Raw genomic sequence first — 14,628 nt, forward strand, 5'->3', positions numbered from 1 at the left:
GCTGTAGATTTGCTAATGAGATACATGGGGATAATCCTTTTGATAGCTGTTATATAGCTCCAGAGGCTGCTGATCTCTTAGTTTAAGGACTCTGTTATTCAGTAGATGATCTGATATCTCAGATACTGCCTCACCCTCTTTTTTGTGTAGTTGTCAGTGTCTCCAGTAAGAAACTGATTTACCATAAGGTATCAAGTTGATATATACTTTGTCCTCTGAGAATTTTAAACCAAGTCTTGGTGTTTTCTTTTTTGTGAAAGAGGTTTTTTATTTTGTTTTCCTTCTTCCATAAATGTCAGATATTGTTCCTACAAAGAGTAAATATCTTTTTAAAAATTATTTATTTGGTTGCTCTGGGTCTTAGTTGCGGCAGGCGGGCTCCTTAGTTGCAGCTCGGGGGCTCCTTAGTTGTGGCATGCATGTGGGATCTAGTTCCCTGACCAGGGATCAAACCCGGGCCTCCTGCATTGGGAGCATGGAGTCTTATCCATTGCGCCACCAGGGAAGTCCCCAAAAGTAAATATCTTAGCAAAGGGATTTAGGATCTGGGGAACTGTCTTTATGCCATTATGTTCTAGTTAATGTTAATCCAGTGGTTTAGTTTAAGTTTTAAACTATTTAATATTTTGGAGAAAGTTAAAGTTTTGTTTCTTAAGTTTAGGATATCTTCAGTGCTCAGAGGTGTGCTGATAACAGCCAAAACTTACCAATTATTTGTGGTTATGAAAATAAAGTTATTTTTCCTCTAAAACAACTCAAAAAAATTTTTTTAAACATTTGTAGGGTGAATTAGGGAATACTTACCCTGGAAAAGTAGTGGTAACTTACTGGCCTGCAGAATTTAGAAATAGTTTGGGTCCTCATGGTGAATAAATATTATCAGGGAAGTTCAAGTATGTAGAAACTGTCCAGGGTTTCCAAAATCTCTTGTCTTATCCGAACTAGTTCTTTCACTTAAGTTTTCATTCAGAAATTGAATGGAAGCCTTGCCATATGCGTATTTAAAATCTTGAGAGAAGATGTGGGTCTGATTCTTTACCAAATCTTTTCAGTTATTTTAGGTGATAACTAGACATTAACCTACTCTCTTAAAATCTATAAGGTTTGAATACATTTCATTCTTAACAGCTTTTAAACATGTTTAGAAAATTTTGCTTTGCTTTCCACAGTGTTAAGAAGAATAAAATATTTTGTTAATTATGAAAGCACGAGGTATTCTGAAGTCAGTGGGTAAAATGATTTGACTGGAGAAGATTCCTCTAGGAGACTTCTAAGAGGAGACCAAAAAGGAAGGTTGGAGCCTTGGTTACCAGGCTAAGGAATTTGAACTTGATGTCCTTTAAGCACTGGGAGGATCTGGCCATGGGTAACACTGAGGTTTTTTGAGTGAAGGTGCTGTATCAAAATACGTGTTTTGGAAAAATCAATCTATGTGCTCTATAAGGGCAAAGTAAAGGAGTAAAGAGACTGGGATTGGAGAGGTAATTTAGGCTATTTTGGTAATTGAATTTACTAGATTTTGATCAATGGAAAAATGTTCTCAATATCAAAGTTGAATTTTTTGGGAAACGAGGTTTGGGTTTCAGGAATTCCCTGGTGGTCCAGTGGTTAGGACTCGGCGCTTTCACTGCCTGGGCCCAGGTTCGATCCCTGGTCTGGGAACTAAGATCCTGCAAGCCTGCATGGCGTGGCCAAAAAAAAAGGAGGTTTTTTAATTGAGAAAAAGTTCTCTGTTCTGGGTTAAACACTGTTTGTAGATTTGTCAGTTTTTAATTATAACAATGTGGCATTTAGTTCTATGGTAGTCACATAGGTAAATGTATTTTTCATACTAAATATTACTGCTTATGTTTAAAATTCACCTAATTTGTTTTCTTAAACATTTCCATGTATTTTTATATTTACTATACACTTCTGAATATATTTGTTTTAACAAACGATGGTTTTATTTGGTTTTTCAGTACCTTTTCTATCAAGATAAAAGTGGCAACTGAGCCTGAACAGGTTGTTTTTGGAATTGAGTGGTTATTAGTGGTGTCACATAATAGTGAGCGTCTACAAAATAGAGTAAAATCTCGGTTGGAGTTTACATACTGGTTTAGAATAATTGCTGCTCTGTTAAAGTAGCTTTCTATTGGAGAAAAGCTTTATTCCCTTCTTGACTCAGTTGTTACCCTGTATACCTTAGATTATTCCTCAGTGAGGTTTTACTAAGTTAACTAATTTGCTAGCACTTAACTTTTTTATTTTCATACAAAACATAGTTTTTTCCCTTCACTGCCTTTCAGCAGTTGAAATTTTCCAGAAAAATCTCACTAAGTAGTTCCTGTATTTAAATTTTGTAATGGATTACTGTTTAGGAACTCTGGTTTGGGATTACTGTTTAGGAACTCTAACATTTGGTATTAGAAGTAGCTTAGTTGTATATAGCTTAAGATTTGTATGGAAACTTACTCTAAAATAAAATGAAATTTGAAATGGGTTCTTAAGATGCCTTTCTTAAGACTTCTTCACGTTAATGGATTTCTCAATAGAGACATCAGAAGTATGTTTAAAATATATGTATGTATGTGCACGTGTCTGTATGTGTACCATTTTTCCAGGCTCAGTGCTGTGCTAATACTCTAATGAAACTCAAAGGCTTCCATTAACCATTGATTAACTCTTCAAATCAATTTTGTTAGATATTGTTAGCTGGTCGGTGACGACTTTATTATATTCCATTTTATTGAATGACTGTGGGAAGAATCACTTTATCTCCTTGTTTAAAATAAGGATTCTGGTGAGAATATAACAAAGGAAAGTGTTTGCTCTCTTCTCTGTTGTGCATGGTAATTTTGGATATGTTTGGTGTATGTGTTTGAAAGATATGTAGGCTTTTAAACAAATTACAAAACAATGAGATGTGAGAGCTTGCTATGACAAAAAATTCTGTATGGTTTTAATAATTTGGAGGCCTTGTTCATGTAATAGTCATGCTGTAGATTGAAAGTATTTTTAAAAATCACACAAAAGGAGATGCAACCTGAATTAGTAAAAATACTAAATTTATATAAAATATACAAAATATGCATGTATGGGTAGAAGAATTTAGCTTAAAATTCAGTGAAATTTGATCACAAATACTGTTGACAAGAGATTGACCGAAAACTTGATGAGTTGCTTTATTTGCTGTAGCAAAAATCTAAAAGGCAGAGTCTTTTGGACTATCCTTTAGAACTCGGTATAATAGAATTTGACCAGAGAAGAGCTGAAGTTGGACCTTACTTTAAAAGAAAAAAATCAATGGTCGGTCCCAATATTTGTACAGTGGTCCTTATATTTTCATAATTCTTTGTTTATAAAGTACCCTGATCATCTCTCCTATGAGTCAGTCATACTGATTGCAGTCAGTAAAAGTGCTGGATTTGGCAGCGTGGATAGTTATGGTCAGAGTTCAGGTGAATACTTTCGTTTATCAGGCTGTAAGTACTCTCAAGTGGCACATCCCAGCCTTTTCTCTCTCCATGCCTACAAGTGCACAGCCCCCATACCCAGCAGGAGACCCTTCTTTGTAGGTTTAGTAGAAGTTGCTAGGAAATTGATCCCTGAAGAGTTGTTTATGTTGCCATTTTGGCCTGCTAGTGTCAACTAAGTGCCTGAAATCATTTGATTTTCTCATCATATGAAGTATGGTGTATACATTTAGAAAACAGACCTAGGATTAATTTTCTTGCCTTTTTTTTAAAAAATAAATTTATTTATTTTTGGCTGTGTTGGGTCTTCGTTGCTGCACGCGGGCTTTCTCTAGTTGCGGCGAACAGGGGCTACTCTTCGTTGCAGTGCGCTTGCTTCTCATCACAGTGGCTTCTCATTGTGGGGCACAAGCTCTAGGCGTGTGGGCTTCAGTAGTTGTGGCACACGGGCTCAGCAGTTGTGGCTCTCAGGCTCTAGAGCACAGGTTCAGTAGTTGTGGCGCACGAGCCTAGTTGCTTCGCGGCATGTGGGATCTTCCCGGACCAGGGCTTGAACCCGTGTCCCCTGCATTGGCAAGTGGATTCTTAACCACTGCACCACCAGGGAAGTCCCAACCTTTTTTTTTTTTTTTTTTTTTTTTTTTGGTTATAGCATCATTTCAGTGTTCTGATTTGGAACTATGCTCCAGAATAACTTACTAGAGAGCTGGGGGAAAATGTCACAGGCCGAAAAGGTAACCTAGATCAATTCAACAAAATTTTTGTATTTTGAGAGATTACTAAAAATGGGCCAAGATGTGTATTACTCTCCAACACATGGTCCCCACTCTCAGATAATTTATAACCTAGTGTGAGATACAGATGTATACATAAATGTATAATAGAAGGCAAAATACTCTTAGATGTTACATTTCAGGGTAAAAATTTAGAGAGACTTAGAGGCAGAAAGGGTGGAAAGGAAGGAAGTCTTCAGATCCTTCTTTACTTACAGGAAGAGTTAAAAAAACAAAAAAGAAACCCAACAAGGTAGGGGATTGGTGGTGTGGAGGGGAAAATTTTTATAGAGACATTTTCCACACAAAATAAGATTTTCACAAATGTGCAGCTCCTCATTCACTTTATTCTACATACATTAATTGTAAAACTGTAGTGCTTTGTTCCGGGCATGGTGCTGGATTCTGAGGGTTCAAGGCTGAAGACTAGGTCCTCCTGCAAAGAATTCACAGTCCAGTTTAGGGTTACAGATATTAATTGACAACAATGAAGAAACAATACGATAAAAGTATATACAAAGTATGGTGAGACTGCAGAAATTGTTTTCAGATGTTTTTCCCAAAATTGGGTTTTGGAAGTTTTACTTTAAACATGAAGGAATTAAGTTGGGCTTTTATGAAGCAATTTGAGAGCCCTGATTTTTAACTGTTTACTGCTATTGGCTGATAAGAACCATTGAATCAGATGCTACCAAGTTATGTTTGGTCTTTAGAGATTGACCTGCTTTTCTTAATGAATGATTTTATTTTATTGATAATTTTGCTTTATTTTTTATTAAGGCAAAATAGTAATTTGTTTAGCTGGGCAACTTTATTTTTGTAATCTCCTCGTATTCTTTTGCTACCATCCTTTATTTGGTGTGATCATGGATAATAGAAGAACAGGATACTTTGAGGATTTTCTCATCTGAAAAATGGGGCTTGATATGAGGATCATATGAGAAGATATGGGCTCCACTTTTGTGTACAGATGTCTTGTATTTATTAAACACAGTTGAACCAGGAATACGGTGGGTTGTTGGTGGTGATGTTTTGGGGGTTTTTTTGCGGTACGCGGGCCTCTCACTGTTGTGGCCTCTCTCGTTGCGGAGCACAGGCTCCGGACGCACAGGCTCAGCGGCCATGGCTCACGGGCCTAGCCGCTCCACGGCATGTGGGATCTTCCTGGACCAGGGCACGAACCTGTGTTCCCTGCATCGGCAGGTGGACTCTCAACCACTGCGCCACCAGGGAAGCCCGGTGTTGTTTTTTTAAAATTTATTTATTTTATTGAAGTGTAAGTGATTTACAGTGTTGTGTTAATCACTGCTGCACAGCAAAGTGATTCAGTTATACGTATACACACACACACACACACACACACACACATTCTTTTTTAAAATATTCTTTTCCATTATGGTTTATCATAAGATTTTGAATATAGTTCTCTGTGCTGTACAGTAGGACCTTGTTTATCCATTCTGTATATAAAAGCTTACATCTGCTAACCCCAACTTCCCACTCCATCCTTCCCCCAACCCCGTTTCCCTTGGCAACCACCAGTCTGTTCTCTATGTCCATGATCCTGTTTCTTAGATAGGTTCATTTGTGTCATATTTTAGATTCCACATATAAGTGATATCATATGGTATTTGTTTTTCTCTTTCTGACTTCACTTAGTATGGTAATCTCTAGTCGCATCAGATCAGTGTTCTCGTCAGAAAAAAATCAGGTTAGGTAATGGACTAGGTTGACATACATACTCTGTCACTTTTGGAAACTGGAAATTGTATGTGGTAGCCCATTTTCAATAATGTGAACAGATCATTTTTTACAAAATAGATAATTCTTTAAGCTTTTATATGTTAAATCATAGGAGGAGTGGCAAATCTTGGTACTGTCTAATAAAGACTTTCTCTCCTCAGAGAATAACAATGTAAATCCATGTATCAACTATCGAGATATAACATTAAATTTTGCCATATTTGCTGAGCACAGAGGTTTTAAACATTTGAAAATAGGATTATTTTTGGTTTTCCTATTTTTTAGCATCTTCTGATATTTGAAGATAGACGAATACATATGATTAATTAAAGCCTAAGAAGTTGTATGTTTTTCATAGCATTGTAGACTCAAATCATGTTTAAGATGGAAGGAGCCTCTAATCATAGCCCGGGAAGATATAGATAGCCAGAGTTCTGAAAAACTGTTACATGAGCAGGAAAGGGGGACTCTCTTGTTGAGAAGTACATTCATGGTTATGAGTTGTGAAAAGTTATAATGGTTCCTTTAATAGCAGCTCCAGAATAAAGTTCCATATTGGCCTTTTTAAAAACAGGTAAATAACTAGAAAAATAAGCTTTGTTTTTAAAAAACTACCTGTACTCAAACACAGCTTAAGCTTGGTAGTTGAGCAACATAACATAGCATCTGAATTGTGGGCTTTCTTTGCAATATTTTGAAAAGTGAACTACAAACCAAGATTTTGCAACAAAATAAGTAAGGAAAATCTATGGAATGTGGAGGGAAATAGCATGTGAGAAAGTCGGTTCTTTCAATTGGCTTACAAAACCTTTGCCTTCTTCCCTAGCTTGTAGGGCTTTTACTTTCTTTTATATAGGATCCCTGCTACTGAGCTTCTCAGTTCTGCCCCAGTGTTAAGTTCAGGAGCAAAGCAGTGCTACAGCTCCTCCAGTGGTACAGTGAGAAAATTCCAGGCAGGCTCCTACCTCAGGAAGCATGGTTTTCCTGCTTTCTAGACTTAAAGGCTATCTATTTTAGTTCTTTGTTTTATTTTACTTGCTGTGTTAGGTCTTTGTTGCTGCGCGTGGGCTTCTCATTGCGATGGCTTCTTCTGTTGCGAAGCACGGGCTCTAGGCGTGCGGGCTTCAGTAGTTGTGGCACGTGGGCTCAGTAGTTGTGGCTCGCGGGCTCTAGAACGCAGGCTCAGTGGTTATGGCGCACGGGCTTAGTTGCTCTGCGGCATGTAGGGTCTTCCCGGACCAGGACTCGGACCCATGTCCCCTGCATTGGCAGGCGGATTCTTAAACACCGTGCCACCAGGGAAGTCCCAGTTCATTATTTTAAACAAGAGTGTAACCCTAGAATTGCTGCTCTAATTGGAGATTTCGTTTTGGTTAATTTTGTTGGGGAGTATTGATCAGTGTTAGGTGTTTTAAAATGCCTCTAATGTGCTTCAGAGGAACCCCCGAGGCTCTTCCTTCAGGATAGTTTAGTCTACCTCTCTGAGCCCAGTTTACTTTGCTTTGCGTTTCTTTGAGCTGCTGTAGATGATTTATTCTTCTGCCAAAAATCATAGTCAAAAAGTTAGCAGGAAAGAGATGTATCAAGCAAGAGTGGTATACTTGAAGGTGTTTTTTAAGCCACCTCTCACTACAGCAGGGACAGGAAGGCAGCACAACTTGGTGATGGTCACCAATAATTCATTTTTCTCAATTTTTTTCTTTTTTACTTTTTTTATCATTTATGTTGACCAATTCCTCTTTGAAACTGTGACTTTCCTTATGAGATTAATCATACAGCTGCTTCAAAATTTTTTACCTCCATGTTGATTTAAAATTTCTTATACCCATTCTCACTTGTGAGTTCTAGTCTTTAATTTCCAACCATCTTTAGAGTATTTCCATTTAATTTTACTAATCTGTCTCCCAGATTTCCCATTTTTTCCATTGTATTACTATTCTCCTGAACTTTGGAAGCTTGGAGTCTTGAAAGCCCCTTATCTCTTTCATCAAGTCTCTTGTAAAGTCATGTGTCTTCCTGTGCACAGCCTCTTCACCTTGTCCATTTTTACTGTCACCTTTTAAACTTTTTTTTTTTTTTTTTTTTTTTTTTGCGGTACGCGGGCCTCTCACTGTTGTGGCCTCTCCTGTTGTGGAACGCAGGCTCAGTGTCCATGGCTCACGGTCCCAGCCGCTCTGCGGCATGTGGGATCTTCCCGGACCAGGGCACGAACCTGTGTCCCCTGCATCGGCAGGCAGACTCTCAACCACTGTGCCAGCAGGGAAGCCCTACTGTCACCTTTTTATTCTGCTGGATTTCACTTCACATCTAAATTATTTCAGTAGTCTTTCGACTGGATGTCCTTTATCTAGATCACCTTTCTCCTCTAATCCATCTAGTACAAACTGATTAAAGTATCACTTGTTTTGTTGCTTTCCTGGTAAAAATACTATTCTCCTGCATTACTATTAAGATCAAGTTTAAGTTTTGGCCCTGAAAGTGGCCCATTTTTGCTTATCCTTTGTGTCTCCCACTGCTCTTTGAGATCATCTCCTTCATTAAGCAGGGTGCTGTGTGCGATTCTTCGTACATACCATGTCTGTGGTTTTCTCCTTGCTTTTGTAAATGTTCTGGACCATGCTGTGGTATCACCGTACCCCGCACCCCCCACCCCAGTCTATCCAAATTTCTGGATTTGTTCGGAAAAGCTTCCCTGATTCCCCCAAGTGTGTGTTTCTTGTTTCCTTTAAAAAAAAAAAGTTTCTTTCTGGATATTTTTCATCTTTCCCCAATTAGATTATGAACCCTTTGAAAAGAGGGACTCAGCCTTTTCTACTTTTGATTTTGTGCTTGGCAGTTTGGATGGGTATTCAGTAAACATTAAATTTGTGAGCTTATTAAGTAAGAAACTCAACTAGTGTGTTAATATAGTGCAAACTTGTGTGTTCAAAGATGGTTTTAACTTTTGAGATGTTTTTTTCCTTTGCTAGTTTCTTAGGTTCAATTGAAGTCAATCCTTGGCAGTTATTTTTATTCTGTAAATTTGGTAAAATTTTGATTAAATAAATTCTGATGAATTGATTTTCTGTTTAAAGATCATTGCTTCCTAGAAGATTTAGTAATTCCTCAAAATGTTTACAAAGTTATCAGTTAATGTGATTCCAAGAAACTAAATAGTCAAAATGTGATGAAAGGCTTCCCTGGTGGTGCAGTGGTTGAGAGTCCGCCTGCCGATGCAGGAGACGCAGGTTCGTGCCCCGGTCCGGGAGGATCCCACATGCCGCGGAGCAGCTGGGCCCGTGAGCCATGGCCGCTGAGCCTGCGTGTCCGGAGCCTGTGCTCCGCAACGGGAGAGGCCACAGCAGTGAAAAGCCCGCGTACCGCAAGATTCTCGCCTCCATGCCTGCCAGATAAAAGTATTTGAATGTAATACTTCCTCTTAAGATGTTGAAAGAGTGGTCTCTTGAGAGTTTGAATCAAGATGAAAAAACAATTCAGTAGTGTGACTATAACTAAAATACTTAACTGTTCTTCAAGAATAACTTAACAGATCTGTAGATTTATTAGAGGACAACTGAAAGGCTGCTATGTAAGATAAACTGAAAAGATTTTATTTTCAACTTGGAGAAGATATGCACAAATAAACTGTATTAAGGTCTCTACTTCAAACTTGAGGATTTTGTGTGTGTTGTCGGCGGGGGTGTGTGAAAACAAAAAGAAGTCTGCTCGCTCAGTAGTGCCAAAATCAGGGTGATATTAAAAAGTTGCTGTGTATATTTTCATCTTCTGTTTTGAATTTGAGCTCATGGAAGATAACAACCACATTTGCCTGCGGTTCCGTGTCTTTGTGCCACTGTCAGAAGCAGAGTTCTAGGCCTGAAAGACCCGAAGAGCAAATGAATATGGCATTTTATATGTTCTAATCAGAGACACTACCTGGATGGAAAGTTAGCTGCAAACATTTGTATGTGTGCTGTTCTTAATAAAATGAATATTCTGTTAAAGAATAAAGGAAATTAATATGTAATTATAAGACCGTTTCTTATGCCAATTGTATTGCATGATTCTGTGCTTTGAACATTATAGCATGCTGGCAAAACAAAGGATCTGAGAGCTGGTAAAGCAAAAAAAAAAAGAGGAAGAATTGGTCTAGAATACCACTAATAAAAATGGTGCTGTTTTCTGCTGTCTTTGGAGAAGTAGGCACCCTCAAAATACTCATGAGTATATTGTGATTAGAGAAAAAATAGCAACTTTACTTTCAAGCAGGTTATAAATATACATCAAGAGACAAATACATTGTTCATTTACTTAATTTTAAGCACTTTTTGTTTTCCATCATTTCTTTCATGTTTATATCATCTTCTGCTTGGTTTTCTCCTGTTTCTCTGCTTAAGTAGTATTTTAGAGTTTCATTTCTTTTTTGACTTTCTGTTGCTATGAGATACCTTTTAAAAATCTTCCAGAGTATTGACTATTTCCCATGTTTCTCCTACGTATTTTTATCGAAGGACAGTGTCTTTATAAGAATTTTGTTAGTACCTCTTTTCAAAAGCAGACAGCAAAAAAGACTGCCTTACCTTGTTGTAAAAGAGCAACCTTGTTGACCTTTTGAGCACATAAGTCAGGGGTAAGAAATCCATATTTCTATTAAAAAACATTGACAGGAAAAAAAAATCAGTAAATAGCATATTGTATGACATGTAGTGGGAGAAGAAGGAAAATGATAGAAATAGAAAGGGTAAAATAATTCAGTCTTAATGGCAAGCTTGAAAGTGTTTTTTGGTTTTGTTTTTACTTATTAAGAAGTGGTGAGATGCCATCATTAGAAGAGACTGTTGTTTTCATTCTTTCTTAAAGAAGCCAGAAACATAATTTGAGAAAGAAGAGCTATATTATTCCTAATGCCTAAATGTTCTTCTTGGAAACTCTTTCATTGTTTTCAGCCCCTTTCCCCCCTTCTAAAATAATAGCTTAATCTTCTGGTCTAGTTTGGTGCTATTTGGAACCAAAGAAAATAATGACGACAATTTTAACTCTGAAGCTTTTTAACTCTGAAAGACTTTTAAATGAATAAATCCATAAGTTCATTAAGAATGAACATTTTTTAATTTAAACTTTAAAAGTAAAAATTTAAATGTACAGCCTGCATTTTTAAGATACATTTACAGATTGGATTTCATAATTGGAGTTATCTCTTCATAATTATATGCCCTTTCCAAAGGCTGTAAACAGCAAATCATATACCTTGTGCCTTGTCTGAGAAGCATAACCTTCTAGAACCTAAAGTACCGTTTATACAAGAGCAATGTGAAATAATTTTAGGATGGGATTCTATTCTACTTTCAAAGCAGACCATATACCATCTAGCAACACATTGTAATATTGTCAGAAATCATTTATATACGAATACCTTCATATACTTAAAGATGAAAATGTCATTTTAAGTCTCACAGACCTGGGATCATTCTTATATTAAGGGGGCTATGTTAGTTTTACTTTCCTGCTGCCTTTTAACTCAAATGGTAGAATAATCAATCTGCTTTCTAGTTGAGATTCTTTTAGAATAAACTGTTTAATGAAGAGTGTCCAGTTTTAGATCTTTGGGGGATGGTGTTTCATATCTTCCAAAGATCACACTGGTAGTAGTTTTCCCTAGTATATCAGGTGGCGAGAGGCTTAAGAGGATCATTGCATCTGTCTTGGTGATTGATTTTTGGAAGAGTCTGGAAGATGATCTATCCTAACTTTCTCAGGTTTAACTTTCAAGCTGTGATACTTTTCTTAAAGTTATTTCTGTACATTAATCAATGAGGAAAATTTCTTAGAGGGCTTATTTTGAAGCTTGAGGTAGAAGCTCCCCCATCATCTTGCCTGCTCCAGCCTTCCCCCTTGTGTTATGTCTATCTACAGTACTTGGCATATGGCTGTGAGGTGTTTTATGGTGTTGTAATTAAAGTGTTACTGAGGAAGCACTGGCACGTTCAGCTCTGGCACTGTCTAGTATGTATAGTGAATGAAACTTCTTTTGGAACTGAATCTCTTAGTTATCATCCCTTCTTTGAAGTCAAGGGGAGAATATTTCATTAAAATTATGTCTTGCTTGTTGTCTTATATATATTCTTTTTAGATAGAAAGGTAAAGTTTAAGAGACATTGAGCGGATGCTGAATTGTTGCAACTCCAGGTCCTAGAGCCCATGTCACACCCACTCTCAGTCTAGCAACAAGTAGTAAAAGACATTTGGAATCCCTTTTCCCCCATCCAACCTTGACTATTAAGACTGACAGCAAGGATTTAGCAATTAGAAATACTGCGTACTTTGTTCTCCTACCTTTCAACAAGAATCAGCATGTAAAGTTGAAGTTTCCTGACCAGAATTTGGAAGACTATAATGTGACTCCCTGGGCCTTGATTCCAGAAGAAGGAGCTCTCTGAATATGCGTTTACTAGTTGGTGGTGGATTCGTGAGTCGCCAACTATTAGGCCTTTATGTCCAGATATTATCTCAATTTATGGAGTAAGGTCCCTGAGTTCTCCTCTTTCCTTCCACAGGGCAAGCAGGAGGACTTCAAGACGACAGTTCTGGAGGGTATGGAGACGGCCAAGCATCAGGTGAGGGTGGCATTAGATGCTTGCCACTTAGCAAGAGCCGCCAAGTCAGGGTTTGATGCTTGCAAGTGTTTTTGGCTGTAGTACCCACATTTTAGCCAGAAGCGCAGGGGAACTTTAACCCACAGGACAGAGTAGTATAATAGGAGAAAATGTAGACAGAACAAAGGCAAGCAAAACCTTTTGAAGTCCTCAGGCCGATCTCAGCCCTCCACTCTTCTTCATGTTTTTGAGGAGATGGCGGGTACTTTTCTCCCCAGCAGCCTTTATAGTAAAAGTAAACATGATATAAAACATAGACTTAGAAATCATGGGACCTTTACAAAGAATAATAACTTTATACACAGAGGGGAAGCCATAGGCTGAAAAACAGGATGGAAAGGCCTTCTAGGATTAGTCAGAGGAACTATGTGGGCAAGAGAAATGGTTGTTAAGTGGTATTGGATACAGTTTTTTCAGTTAACATTACATAGTTAATCATTTTGCAGTTTAAACATTTTGCTTCTCACATGAAAATTAATCTTTGTTAAAAAGTCTGCTTGAAGTGCTGTTTCTTTTCAGACCAAACTATGAGATTTTAACTTTTGGAAAAAGTAAAGGGTTAAATGATTTATAGGGGCCTATCTGGAACAGTTAAAGTTTGTTCCAAGAATCCAAAGTAGAATATCTGGATTTCATCCTTTACCTCTTAAAGGATGCAATTGTGTGTGCCAGTGCTCAAAACTAGTTTATATATACATTTTGATAGACTTGGAATAGGTATCACTTATGGAGTTTGTCACTTTTGAACTCTTAAGTCTACTTTAAAATTATTTATTATAGTTTGTGTACAGCAGGTCCAGGGAATATTTTGTATTTTACTCTCTTAGATCAAAAATAGTTCAATGTTAATACAGAAATTAGTACTTAGGGGATCCAGAATGTTAGAAGTAGACTTCTTTAAATGCTATTTGAAGGATTGGAGGTTGATAATCAGTACATGGTTGTCTTAGAGGAGTTAAAATTCTCTTTCAGAGTCTGTATCTGGCAGATAAATCTTCAAGAATGCTTTTCATCAAATGATGCACAATTGGATCTTCCATGGAACTGTTGAGGGTCAGGGATAGCCTTTAGAGCTTTAATCTTGAAGAAATAAATTGAGTTTTGTTGTTTCTTTTTGTTTTGTTTTTACATGAGTAATAAATAAGTTTACTCTTTTGCTTAAATAAACAACATGTTGTATTGCTGAAAGTAAAAGCAGACTTTCTTATAGAACTGTGGTGCTACTGACTTAATATTAGTAGAACATGAGTTTTAACTGTTTCCAGGAATGGTGGTGACCATTCTGAACCCTTCAAGGTCTCTTCTTTAGATTTTCACCTTGTTCAGAAGCATGTATTTGTGAGATGATCAGTCAGAGTTAGAAACATATGCTTATGAGTGATCAATGTTATTTTCTTAACAAAACCAAATGACTGTCATGAGTATCTTGGGACCAGGATCACATCTTGACTTTTAAAAAATCATAGCAAGTTGGTGTTTACATCCTAAATCTTGAAAGTTAGAAGGGAACTTGAGGTCGTCTTGCCTAGCTTTCTGCCTTCAAACAGGTGGTATTTGTATCACCCCTGTTTTATCAGGTCCTGAAGCACAAAGTTAAATGACTCGACCAGGAATATACCCAACTGTGGAGGAGTGAGAACCCAGAGGTCTCGTTTCTTATGCGTATACTATTCCTTACACCTTCCCTTATAGAATCATTTAAAGTGTGCGTTTACGCTAAAAATAAAAAATCTAAAGCATAAGAAATCATAGGCTTCTCCTCTTTTTCCTTTTTCTCTCTTCTCTCCCTATTCTTTATTCTTTTATTTTTAAACTATTATAGGACTGGATATGGTGCATCTAAACTTACTGATTTTAGGAAGTTTATATGTGCATCCTATCAGGCTCTTGTTTTCCCTCTTTAGCTAGAAATCTAATTGTAGTTCATTTTATCTACGTTAATAAAGGGGGGAAAAAGGCAAGAAACTCATGGAGGCCTTCTTTTCTGTTATATCTCTCTTACTTCATTCAAGATGCTACCTGTAT

General features: G+C 37.3%; 1 protein-coding gene across 2 annotated transcripts in view; it reads left to right on the top strand.

Moving 5' to 3' along the window:
* Positions 1–14,628, top strand: part of KDM1A (lysine demethylase 1A) — a 64,309-nt gene that overhangs the window by 9,902 nt on the left and 39,779 nt on the right. Inside the window, exon 3 of one of the 2 annotated variants that reach the window (XM_032621373.1) lies at positions 12,505–12,564. The exons of the other annotated variant lie outside the window; for it this stretch is intronic. Coding sequence (XP_032477264.1) covers positions 12,505–12,564 — 60 coding nt within the window. The remainder of the gene's footprint in view (positions 1–12,504; positions 12,565–14,628) is intronic. 2 annotated transcript variants of the gene reach the window in all.

This window comes from Phocoena sinus, chromosome 1, assembly GCF_008692025.1.
Source record: "Phocoena sinus isolate mPhoSin1 chromosome 1, mPhoSin1.pri, whole genome shotgun sequence".
Classification (NCBI taxonomy): Eukaryota; Metazoa; Chordata; class Mammalia; order Artiodactyla; family Phocoenidae; genus Phocoena; species Phocoena sinus.